Below are 12,316 nucleotides of genomic sequence, written 5' to 3'. Positions count from 1 at the left end.
TTATTATTATTATTATTATAACGATGATGACGATATGGCATGGGTGGCACGGATTGTAATGTATTTAATCTATCAAAACGTGTTGCAATAAGCACTCTGTACCACAATATGTCAATTCACGGATTGTAATGTATTTAATCTATCAAAACGTGCTGCAATAAGCACTCTGTACCATAATATGTCAATTCACGGATTGTAATGTATTTAATCTATCAAAACGTGCTGCAATAAGCACTCTTTACCACAATATGTCAATTAAACATATTTAATCTATCAAAACGTGCTGCAATAAGCACTCTGAACCACTATATGTCAATTAAACAAGCAGATAATACGTATTAATGTTGAACACTGTGGCAAAATCGTCGTATCTCCGGCACTTTTGGAGTACCTGAAGGCAGCGCGCATGCAGTATTTCCTTGTTCCTTTCCTGTGCCTCCACCCAGCTGAGCTCCAAGATGGCAGCTGCGCAAGGGTGATGAGCAACGACTCCTGAGAGTTCGGTCATGAAACAGCATTGGCATTGGAGTATGTCGATCTTTCGGTCTGTGTGGTGATACGACCAAAATTTAATTCCGAGCAAATTTCGTCACAATCAGCAAGACTATTGAAGGATTGTAAAACAAAATGCTTTTCTAAGGGCTAAGCTAGCAAGCAGCAGTCAGCAAGTAAATGAACTTGTCTCGTCAGCAACACAAAAGGAAACATCAGCTTTGCATACGGTAATTTTCGCTTGTGGCCGTATTATTGAACGATCGTTAATAGAGAGAACGCTTGCAGGAGTACAAAAACGTTACATTTTACGAAGGGATACTTGGTAGTATCTTTGTTACATTCAATTATTTGATATTCCCATTGTTTTACACGACAACATACAGTAATTTTTGAGAGGGGACAGCAAAATCATCTGAGCTCTATTAATGATTCTTTTTTTTCCCCCACCAGATATATTTCGTCATGGCCGTCACTCAATTCCGTCTGTTTAAGATCTGCACATGCTTAGCCAGTTTGCTCTCTTTCTTTAAGAGATTGATATGCAGGTAAGTGTTAAGGAAAGCATTTAAACACTCACTTTAAACAAATGCATAGGTATTGTTCTTTACATGATCGCTGTAGGTGTTGGGCATCACATTGAATAGATTTGCCCTTAGTTTATCCGTCATCTATTTTCTACAGCAGGGATGGGCAACTTTTTCATGCTACTGTACTAGGGGCTCATAAAGTACTAACACTTTCCAACCAAAGGTATGACAAAAATGCTATTTTAAATATGGACAAAATAGATGTACTTAAGAGATTTCATTTTTGCTAATACATATTTCAATGTATGTGTAAAAGAGCCACTGTCCTAACCCAACAACAAAGTAACTGTAATCGTCACATCCATCATGTTGTTGTAACCACTCTTCCGTCGGAAATGGTACGCCAGTCCGTGTATCATCAGTCAGTCCGCCATTCCCCCAAAAAACATGTCTTAGTCCAACAGATGAAAATGATAAAATCACACTTTCAATAAATGTATCTACATCATACAATGCCTGCCCAAGACCTACTATACACACACAGATGCACTCACAAACATTTGTCAGTGTATGACAACATGTTGAACTGTAAAAGTACAGTCAGTGGGAGCACGCTGTTGGCTGTCTGCAGCTCTTTTCCACGAAAAAGTTTTCATTTGCCTTAACCTGAATGCAATCCAAATAGTACACTCTGACGATATGTGAATGCTTGTCATTCTTCTTCTTCTCCTTCTTGGATCATTGGCGGATTACAGCTCTTTAGTGCATACTGCAACATACTATACAGGCAGCACAATGCGTTTCCATAAAGTCGATGAAGGCAACACTGCTTATTTAGCCCTGTAAACAAACACACGAGACAGTCTTGATTATTAATCATTTAACCAGGATACTAAATAACACAAAACCACAATAATAAAGTTTAGATGCAAATAACTACACATACGTAGCATTTTAGTTTCAAACAAAGATTGTAGATTTGTGTTGTCATAAAGTGATGTGACCTCATCTGGTTGCGCCTTCTCAGCCAATCACAGCCAGCCATCACAGTCCCCTCAGACATCCTATTGAAAACAGGAGCACTCACTATCACGCATGAATAGAAAATGCAGTCATGTTGAAGAAACACCTGCAAATAAACACACGAAACAGGTGGGGTATGTTTCTGTCAGTCGTCAGCAAAACGGGTGTCCATCAGTGACAGATTCAGAGGTCCATCAGTACTTGACCCATTTACTGACGATTACACTGACTGGCAAGAACCCATTTCCGTCACTACTTAGTTCGTCATTTTTTTTAAAGTTTCCCATCATTCATATATCATTAGCAAAAGGGGGGGTTCAGTGATGGCTGACCCCTGCAGTTTTGGCAGATTGGCACTAGCATATTCACGTTTGAATTTTTTCCCCCCTTTGGATTTCTTTGTTGTTGTTTGTTTTTCCCGTGGTTCTCCATTTCCCCACATTTTTCGTGGGAAATGTGTATTGAATGTTTGTTTGTTTTGTTTTTTGTGGGTAGGGGGGTTCTTTTGAGAGAAAAAAAAGCACAGTTGCCCATTCCTGTTCTACAGTAGATGGCTTATCTGATTGTTATACAGTATAACTTACAACTCAAAATTCAGGTGTGACTTTACTTTCCCCTTTTTATTGTTCTTACTGTTTGGCAATAAACTAGGAGTGGAAGGGGCCGAAAGCTCAGTGGGGATCAAATAACTCTCCCAACCACAGTGGATTTCTCATCGTCCATACCAAAACAGGTTAGTAGTGAACCGTCTGGAATTAAACACCTCTAAACAGCACTCTAGCCTTATGAGAAAAAAAAAACGACAGTGTATTACCAATTTCTGTTGTAAGAATCTCAATGATTAGGGCCTTTCATGCCAAACTCTGTGGCACTCGGCATGGAAGGTCTGTCTGGGCCAAAATGATCAGATAATCGCATCCAGGAAAAAAAAAAATATCCCGAGCAGAAATTCATTTCAACACCTCAGTTTTCTTTCTGCACTTTTAAGTCTGCACAGCCAGATGTTGAAGAATGGAGTTCCTGGGATGAAGAAGCTCCAACAAGTATTAAGATTGAAGGTGGAAATGGAAATGTCCCCCCTCAACCCACTGAGACTGAGGAGCTCGACTACTTCAAAGACATGGCGCCAACAATCAGGAAAACACAGAAGGTATATATCTCTTATCATAGTTATGTCACAAAGAAATCTGTAGTAATTCTTTCCGTTTTCAATTGGCAGTCAAAAATCAAACAAAATTGTGACTGCTCAATATAGATATATTTTTTAATGTCCCCCCCCATGTGCCAAATGTCGCTTGACCGCAAATGACGATGTTGTTGAACTGATTTGCCCCAAGTCAGCTTGTCCGTATGTGGTGTTCCATGTGGACATGAATGAGTTGGAAAGTAATGCGATTGGACAAACAGCGGAGAACCAATTGTTGTCTTCCTCCCTAAGAGTAACGTGTTGTTCCTTTAACGACACCTAACTGTCCATGTCATAATTTGTCTGATGGGTTGTAGTCTCGATTGATTATGTCAGCTAACAAGTTAATGAAACCTTACTGATACTAGTTACCAAACCTCCAGATCACAGAAACAAAACCAATTAAATATTTCAACCAAAATCTGTCCTATGGCTTGTATTTTCCAGTTTTTATATTACACTAAGCCTAAAATCAAAACAGGAAAAAAATCTGTCCACTCCCATGGCGACACCATTGAAAATGCACAAATTGATACACTGGTATAGAGACCTCATGCTTTTCCTTTATATATTTTTTAAACTTGTTAACTGTTATTTTTAGACTGTCAGACAGTTGGTTATGCTAATCAGATAATTTGGTGTTATTTTAAGAATTTTGTTGAACATACTGTATATAAAATAACGTGTAAAAAAACTGTTATTCAAAGTACTAAGAAAAAACAAATTGAACAAACATACAAATAAAACTAAACATCAAACGGGAGCTACAGTAGAAAAGGTCAGGCATTGGTCGACCCGGTGATTGATCGTACTTTAGACCTATTTAGATGTATTTTATTCATTCATTAATTTTCCGAACCGCTTTTTATCCTCATTGGGGTCGTGGTGGGTGCTGGAGTCTATCCCAGCTGTCTTCGGGCAGTAGATGGGGGACACCCTGAACCGGTTGCCAGCCAATTGCAGGGCACACAGAAACGAAAAACCATTTGCGCTCACGCCTAGGGACAATTTGGAGTGTTCAATCAGCCTGCCATGCATCTTTTTGGAATGTGGGAGGAAACCGGAGGACCCAGAGCAAACCCACGCAAGCACGGGGAGAACATGCAAACTCCACACAGGAAGGCCAGAGCTGGAATTGATCTGTGAAGTCGATGTGCTAACCACTCGACTACTGGGCCGCCTATGTAATTTATCTATCTATCTATTTATTTATTTATTTGGGGGAGCCTTGAGTTTAAAAAAAATAAATAAATATGAGTACAAACTGTGAAGCTCACGCAAGCACCGACAAAGACTGTGTGGGTTGTATTTTCAGCACTTCCTTGCTAAGCTGCCAAATTGCCCTTGCCAATTGTGGAAAAGCGGTCTGTGTATGTAGCGTAGGGCTGTCACGATCGAAGAAGCATCCTAGAATCAGTTATCTAAACAACTCTTCCATCGAATAATCGAGTAGTGGCCTTTTAGAAAGTTGGTTATTATGTAAATGTTTCATAATAGTGGGGCTGACATTCAGAACGGCTCACCTACAGACATAGACAGATAAAATATTGACTTGGCCTTACTCGGTCCTTAAAACCTTTGTTCATAATAGTCTATTATTATATGTCTCCTTGAATGATATGTTGTCTGACAATTTACCGTAACTTTTGTATCATATAATTTTCTGCACCAACTGTACAACTGTTATAGTATTGTATTCTACCACTGCTCACTTTAGCTCTGCCTGATACTTTGCACATTGTCTCACAGTTGTCACGGGGTGGTACCACCGCACTACAGTTCACTTACATTACGAAATGTCCTTCCATACCTATTTGTCATGTCCTTGTTTATGATGATACTAATGCAGCGTGTTATACCGGAGACAAATTCCTTGTGTCTTCTACATACTTAGCCAATAAAGATGATTCTGATTCATTCAGATACATGCAGTATAAAATAATACCTCTCTGGCAATGTCCACAACATATGTCAACTTGAAGCTTTATGTTGACAGTGAGCCGGTGTATATGAGTAATTCAAAGAAACCTTGAATGCTTTCTGATTGCTGTCTGATGATGTGGCTTGTCTCTGATTTCCACTTTGCAGATAGTGCTAAAGAAAAGGGAGCCTTTGAACTACCTGGTGCCTGATGGCTCAGCAGGTTTCTCCAGCAGACTGGCAGCCTCTCAGGATATGATGACCTTCTCTCCACCTTCAGTGAGTTATCTTTTGTTATCTCTGAAGCTCTTCAGGCATGCATTCCGTTTATGGCCGAGAAAGACATGATCGTGAAGGCTTTATTTTTGAGTACTATTAGCATTCATTTTATCCGGATGTAAATTCTTGAATATACACAAGTGAGGTCTTCACTAGGCACAAATCAGGATTTGCTCAGCCCAATATGAATTTTGAGCGCACAAAATCATGCAATTTCATCCATCCATTTTCCACCGCTTATCCGTCGCGGGGGCAGCAGCTTTAGGAGGGAAGACCAGACTTCCCTCTCCCCAGCCACTTCTTCGAGCTCTTCCTGGCGGATCCCGAGGCGTTCCCAGGCCAGCTGGGTGACATAGTCTCTCCAGCGTGTCCTGGGTCGTCCCCGAGGTCTCCTGCCAGTGGGACATGCCCGGAATACCTCACCAGGGAGGCGTCCAGGAGGCATCCTAATTAGATGCCCAAGCCACCTCATCTGGCTCCTCTCGATGTGGAGGAGAAGCGGCTCTACTCTGAGCCCCTCCCGGATGACCGAGCTTTTCACCTTATCTCTAAGGGAGAGCCCGGACACCCTACGGAGAAAACTAATTTTGGCCGCTTGTATCCGTAATCTCGTTCTTTCGGTCACGACCCATAGCTTGAGAGCTTTGCCCTTTCGCTCAGCTCCTTCTTTACCACGACAGACCGATACAACGTCTGCATCACAGCAGACGCTGCACTGATCCGCTTGTTGGTCTCTCGCTCCCTCCTGCCCTCACTCGTGAACAAGACCCCACAATACTTAAACTCCTCCACTTGGGGCAAGATCTCCTCCCTGACCTGGAGAGGGCACTCCACCCTTTTCCGACTGAGGACCATGGTTTCAGATTTGGAGGTGCTGATCTTCATCCCAATCGCTTCACACTCAGCTGCGAAACGCTCCAGTGAGAGTTGGAGAGCCCTGCTTGAAGGAGCCAACAGTACCACATCATCTGCAAAAAGCAGAGAAGCAATAATGAGCCCACCAAAACGGACCCCCTCAACGCTTCGGCTGCGCCTAGAAATTCTGTCCATAAAGGTGATGAACAGAATCGGCGACCATGGGCAGCCTTGGCGGAGTCCAACCCTCACTGGAAACGATTCCGACTTATTGCCGGCAATGCAAACCAAACTCTGACATTGGCAATTTCGGGACTGAACAGCCCGTATCAGGGGGCTCGGTACCCCATACTCCCGAAGCACCCCCCACAGAACTCCCCGAGGGACACGGTCAAACGCCTTCTCCAAGTCCACAAAACACATGTAGACTGGTTGGGCGAGTTCCCACGTACCCTCGAGGACCCTGCTAAGGGTGGAGAGCTGATCCACAGTTCCACGGCTGGGACGAAAACCACTCTGCTCCTCCTCAATCTGAGGCTCGACTTCCTGACGGACCCTCCTCTCCAGCACCCCTGAATAGACCTTACCAGGGAGGCTGAGGAGTGTGATTCCTCTGTAGTTGGAACACCCCCCCCCCCGCCCCCCGGTCACCCTTTTTAAAAAGAGGGACCACCACCCCGGTCTGCCAATCCAGAGGCACTCTCCCCGATGACCACGCGATGCTGCAGAGGCGTGTCAACCAGGACTGCCCCACAGCATCCAGAGCCTTGAGGAACTCCGGGCGGATCTCATCCACCCGTGGGGCTTTGCCACCGAGGAGCTTTTTAACCACATCGGTGACTTCAACCACAGAGATAGGAGAGCCCAACTCGGGCTCCCCAGACTCCGCTTCCTCCAAGGAAGGCGTGTTGGTGGAGTTGAGGAGGTTTTCGAAGTATTCTGCCCACCGGTTCACAACGTCCCGAGTCGAAGTCAGCAGCGCCCCATCCCCACTGTACACAGTGTTAGTGGTGCACTGCTTCCCCCTCTTGAGACGTCGGACGGTGGACCAGAATTTCCTCGAAGCCGCCCGGAAGTCGTCTTCCATGGCCTCACCGAACTCTTAAACAAAACAGTCTTTATAATGGGATAAAGGATGATACACATCAGATACACATCATGATGATTTGAATGCCGCCATTTGCTTTAAATGATATTTTCCCAATTCTAGTGATGGGCAAAGTGAAGCCTCATGAACCAATGTGTCATGTGTCAGCCAATGGTTCGTTACTCATTTCATTTATATTCGCTCTTTAAGGACCCGTACTAAGGACTAAATGTGTGACTGACTAGATATGAACTTTCTCTCTCTGGGTCAATAAATGAATGAACTACCTGACTGACAAACTAACTGAATTTAATAACTAACTCAAGACTTGCGGAGAAAAGGGAATGTTCACGTCTTTTTGAGGACTGACTTGAAAAGAAGAACAGCTCTTTTTTTTGTGGCAAACGTTCACCTCTATTTTCTTCATGAACTGGTCCTGTTTGTTCGCGTAGACATGCAACATGGGTGGTCTGTATGTATTATTGTGCCAATAGTTTTGCCGTGTGACAGCCAAGTCATATGCAGGAGTGTAATTGCATGCTGTTGTGTTTATGCTGTCCGATCCTCATTGGTGCCAATTTATAACTTTGTGCAGGCAGAGCTTGGTGAAATGGACAACTGGCAGGGGGACACCAACGCTTGGGAAGATGAGTCTGACGCCACTTGGGAAGCAGAAGAGGTGCTCAGGTAATGAATGCATCTTTTACTGTACCATCACGGAGCTGATAGGCAGGTAGTGTCACTCTCTGACCAGCAGATGGCAGCGTTTGCCACTACAGTGTATTGTAAAGGAGGAGGCAGAGTGTTGTGTCCTGCTCAATCTAGCATGCCTTCATTAATGAAGTATCTGGTAATCTGTAATCCCTGTAACAGACAACAGAAACTGGCTGACAGAGAAAAGCGGTCTATGGAGCAGCAGAGGAAGAAGATGGAGAAAGAGGCTCAGAGGATGATGAAGAAAGAGCAAAAGATGGCTGTTAAGCTTTCGTAACGTCTTGGTAATGCTCAGTTTTGAGCCAGAGGATCTCAAGGGAAAGACACTGAATCAGTCGTGAGTTTATCTTTAAAATCAGCAACCCATCCAAAGTTCTCATGCTGCATTGCTACATTTTCAGGAACCCGTTGTCATCCTGCAGCCATTTCTGTCCGTTTTCGAGCAGCAGCTGTGAATCATTCTTGGGTTCCCTCACAAACGCCACCCCCACCCGCCATGTATCGAAGTCATTTGTTCATTCGGAATTTGAATCTCTGTATGCCCCCGCTATATTAGGTGTATGTGCTCGTTAGCACAGGTCTTTTTCAAGGTGTGTAAATACACTCAGATCTGTACTGTACAACCTTTTCATAGAGCATAAGGTGTACACTTGATTTTCTTTGTCTTGTTTCTAACCACAAAAGACAAAGAGGTGTAATTATTTTTAAGAATCGCTGTTTATCAGTGACATTGGTCTGCTTGATAATTATTTTTGTATTTATGTTTCTCCTCCAGCAATGACTTGCACTGTTCCTCTGCAAAATTAGTAATTCAAGATAATAGCATACTCTATCCTGTAATTTTAAGCTGTGGGTTCCTATGGTAACATCATGGCTACTAGCATGAGCTTCAGACTAATGGAAAAATATGTGGTCACTCTCTTATTTTATTTTTTATACATATAAATTGGTCTTGGATAACTGCAAATCCGAATTCCAATAAAGTTGTGACGCATAAAACGTAGATTAAAAACATGACAATGATTCACAAACCAATTTCAACCTATATTCAATTGATTATGGGGAAATATTATCTCACTTTGAATTTTATGCCTGCAACATGTTCCTAAAAAGTCGGGACAGGGCCATGTTTTCATATGTGTTGTATCACCTTTCCTTTTAACAACACTCAATAAGCGTTTTGGGAAGGGAAGACAGTCCGTAATTGTTGAACCTTTGGAGGTGGAATTCTCACCCGTTCTTGCTTACAGGACCAGATTGTTACCAGTGCAAAGTTCAAAAGCCTGCATCTGTGATGGGATGGGCGTGTGTTTGGTGCCCATGGGACGGGTAATTCGCACATGTGTGAAGACAATAGGAACATGTTTACCAATGTGCAATTACCTTTCCTTTTAACCACACTCAATAAGCATAAATTAGATTTGCTTCAGTTCCCAAATGTTTGAGCAGAGATATAACACATTTTGGAAAATGTTGCAGGCATGATTTTGAGAATGAATATTTGACCCCCGCAACCCTCCCCCCTAAAAAAAAAAAAATCAGTTTGAACATTGAATATCTTGTTTTTGCAGTGTATTCAATTCAATAGAAATTGAAAAGACTTTGCAAGTCATTGTATTCTGTTTTTATTCACGTTTTAGACATCCCAAATTCCTTGGAATTGGGCTTTGTTGGTGATTAGGTAAGAGATTTTTTTCCCCGAGCTGTATCACTTATTGTCGTTCCCCTTTGCCTTTCGAGTTTCACTGGCAGCCTTTGTGAGATGGAAAGAGATGGATGTGAAATCAGGGATCGCCTAAGCACACCAGTAATTGTTATACCGCTTTCGTGATAACATTGATAAGGCTTGAACAAAGAAAGCAAGTGTTTAGCGAATTTAGTAGCTTTTGAGAATCGAGCAATAAGAGCCCCGCTTGAACAGTTTGCATGGTACTTTGGTGTGTCAGTTCCGAAACGGAGTTGTGGTTTATGTATTTTTGTTATACAACACTTTTTTGTTTTGATCATATTTTTTAAAAAAACAACAACAACAAAAACAGGACTGTCACGAAAGTCACCATCCTCTAATATGCCTTCACAGCTTTTTGAATAAACTCCTATGATTCAGGTGAATAACATGCTTTCTGAATAAACGGGGTTGTAAAGAATGTCTCGCCAGAATTCAGCTAACCCCATTCAGTCGCAAAAACAAGTCATACAATTTGCAAAGAACGGCATCGTGTTAACTGCTACACCCAAGAAGTAAGTGCAAACATGAACACACTTAACCCTCTGGGTTGTATTCTGTTACGCCGCACTTTTTTTTTTTTGAACGTCATCTGTGTTCATACAAATATGAATTTTAGTTTGCAAGAGTGCGACATAACACACGTAAAACCTGAAAACTATCTCTGGTTGGCCTTCTTTGAAATTCTGTGTTGGCCTTGAAAGTCAGCTTGGCATCCAGAATAGTTCCTAAATGACGACCTCTCTCCTGTGAGATTGCATCTTGCCGGATAAAACCTCTTTCGAGATGACCTACTTTCAAAATGGGAAAATCAGTCATTGTGCCCAGAAAGACAACTTTTAATGCACAATATTTAGTATATACTGAAGGGTAGTATTTCATTGCACAACAAGCCTCCGTTGGAGCCTTGGAGGGTGTTACAGCATCCTATAACTCAAGCTTTTGATGCTTACTGAACTGAGACATTTTCATTATGTAACGTGAAGATCCCCGGATATGGCAGAGTGTCATGTCATCATCGGGATTAAATTAAGTGTTACTTCCTTTAGATTTGTCGCATTTTTCTTAAGTACATTTGAATTGCTGTTACATCATGACTTTGAAAAAAAAGTGTGGGTAGCTGCAGTTGCATTAACCCAGTTTGTATGCAGATTTGCAGTTTCAGAAACAACCACTTTAGTGGAATTAATGCATTTTAGCCTGTTGACACTTTCCAAGCGAAGCATGTGATAAATGCAGACCGGGAAAGCTTTTATCCAAGGTGAGCAGTCATGGGAACGCTGTTTGGGTGAAGCCTGGTGAGCTGCCCTTTATTTTTTAATGTGAACATCTTAAATAAATGAGCATCTTTGCCAACTCTTTTCACGCCTCTTACATAAGTGTGACCAAAAGCAGTGCTTAGAGATACTAGTTGTTTTGTGACCATATTCATGAGCTCAAAACACTCATATCTCAAATTATCTTTCCCTATTGAAATGAATGGAGACGCCAGTAATCCATTCCAGTACATAAACCCGCCCCCCTCAAAGGAAAAGTAGCACTTTATATTGTACTGTAAGTACAGTCCTGGCGTAAGTACAACATAAAATTGAGCAGGTTTTGCCACCATTTTTGCTTCAATTCAACAGACATTGGTCTGTTTCTTCTTCTGTTATGCGCGCCCTGGCCGCCTAGGGGCAATATGATATAGCCACACAGATACGTGGACAAGGAGCCTGTCAAAACTCCTCAATAAGCAGCAGTTGTATTAGTTATTCTTCCCAAAGATAAACACTATATGCCTGAGTAGTGCTATATTTTTAACGTGTGTTGCTCCACTGTTTTTTGTCCTACAGCCATTGCTTCAAGTTTGTTATGGCTCTTGGGAATGAGTATGAACTACATAAAATATTTATTAACAAATAAGTTGTCAACAAAGTGCATTGTGGGATATTTTTTTTATGTTCTGTGCTTGTATTTTTTTCCTAAAATGACAGTGTCATATGATATAGCAGGTTGTATACCGTAATATTTTTGGTCATTTTCAGAAAATGGCATGGGCATAAGCAGGTCGAGAATTGTAAAAATGCTTGCGGAACCAGCAAGTGGAAACTGCTTGTATAACTTAGGCAATGACATACAGTACTGTACAGTAAAGGGAAGATTTTTTTCCAGACATTTTTGTTGTTTTTGGGGTACAAGGGGCGCAATTTCTCACTGGCCTACGGAAGCAAATCTCGCTGTCTGTGAAGGCCTGAATTGTCTCTCACTTACGAAACAGATTCTCCCAGACGAAGCTCAACCGAGACTACGGATTGGCAAAATCGACGATTTTGACAATCATCTGTAATGGCAACAAAATCACGGCAGAGTTTGAGGTCAACATATTGAAAGACGATCTTAAAAGTGTTTGGGGCGCAGCCCATCCTGAACTGGAAAAGGCACTTTTCATTTGCTGACAATGTTTTCAGAACATGAAGTAGGAACACTACAGTTGTTTGTTTCATGTCTATTAAAATCATTTT

At 42.0% G+C, this 12,316-nt stretch overlaps 1 protein-coding gene across 3 annotated transcripts; it reads left to right on the top strand.

Moving 5' to 3' along the window:
• Positions 1-391: 391 nt before the first annotated feature.
• ebag9 (estrogen receptor binding site associated antigen 9) lies at positions 392-11,171 on the top strand. Of its 3 annotated transcripts, none has more exons than XM_086114315.1 (7): positions 392-528; positions 946-1,040; positions 2,697-2,778; positions 3,034-3,195; positions 5,320-5,430; positions 7,968-8,059; positions 8,246-11,171. In XM_086114315.1, exons 2-7 carry the CDS (start codon positions 958-960, stop codon positions 8,361-8,363), a joined length of 648 nt encoding a protein of 215 aa, XP_085970441.1. In that variant the 5' UTR covers positions 392-528; positions 946-957; the 3' UTR covers positions 8,364-11,171. The 3 variants fall into 3 exon arrangements, with proteins under 3 accessions (XP_085970441.1, XP_085970442.1, XP_085970440.1); XM_086114316.1 differs by having other exon boundaries at positions 429-544; XM_086114314.1 differs by having other exon boundaries at positions 435-722.
• The last annotated feature ends 1,145 nt before the right edge of the window (positions 11,172-12,316 follow it).

This window comes from Hippocampus guttulatus, chromosome 6, assembly GCF_054856545.1.
Source record: "Hippocampus guttulatus isolate MCC_2025c chromosome 6, RoL_Hgut_1.0, whole genome shotgun sequence".
Lineage (NCBI taxonomy): Eukaryota > Metazoa > Chordata > Actinopteri > Syngnathiformes > Syngnathidae > Hippocampus > Hippocampus guttulatus.
This window is presented reverse-complemented; position numbering and strand designations above follow the sequence as displayed.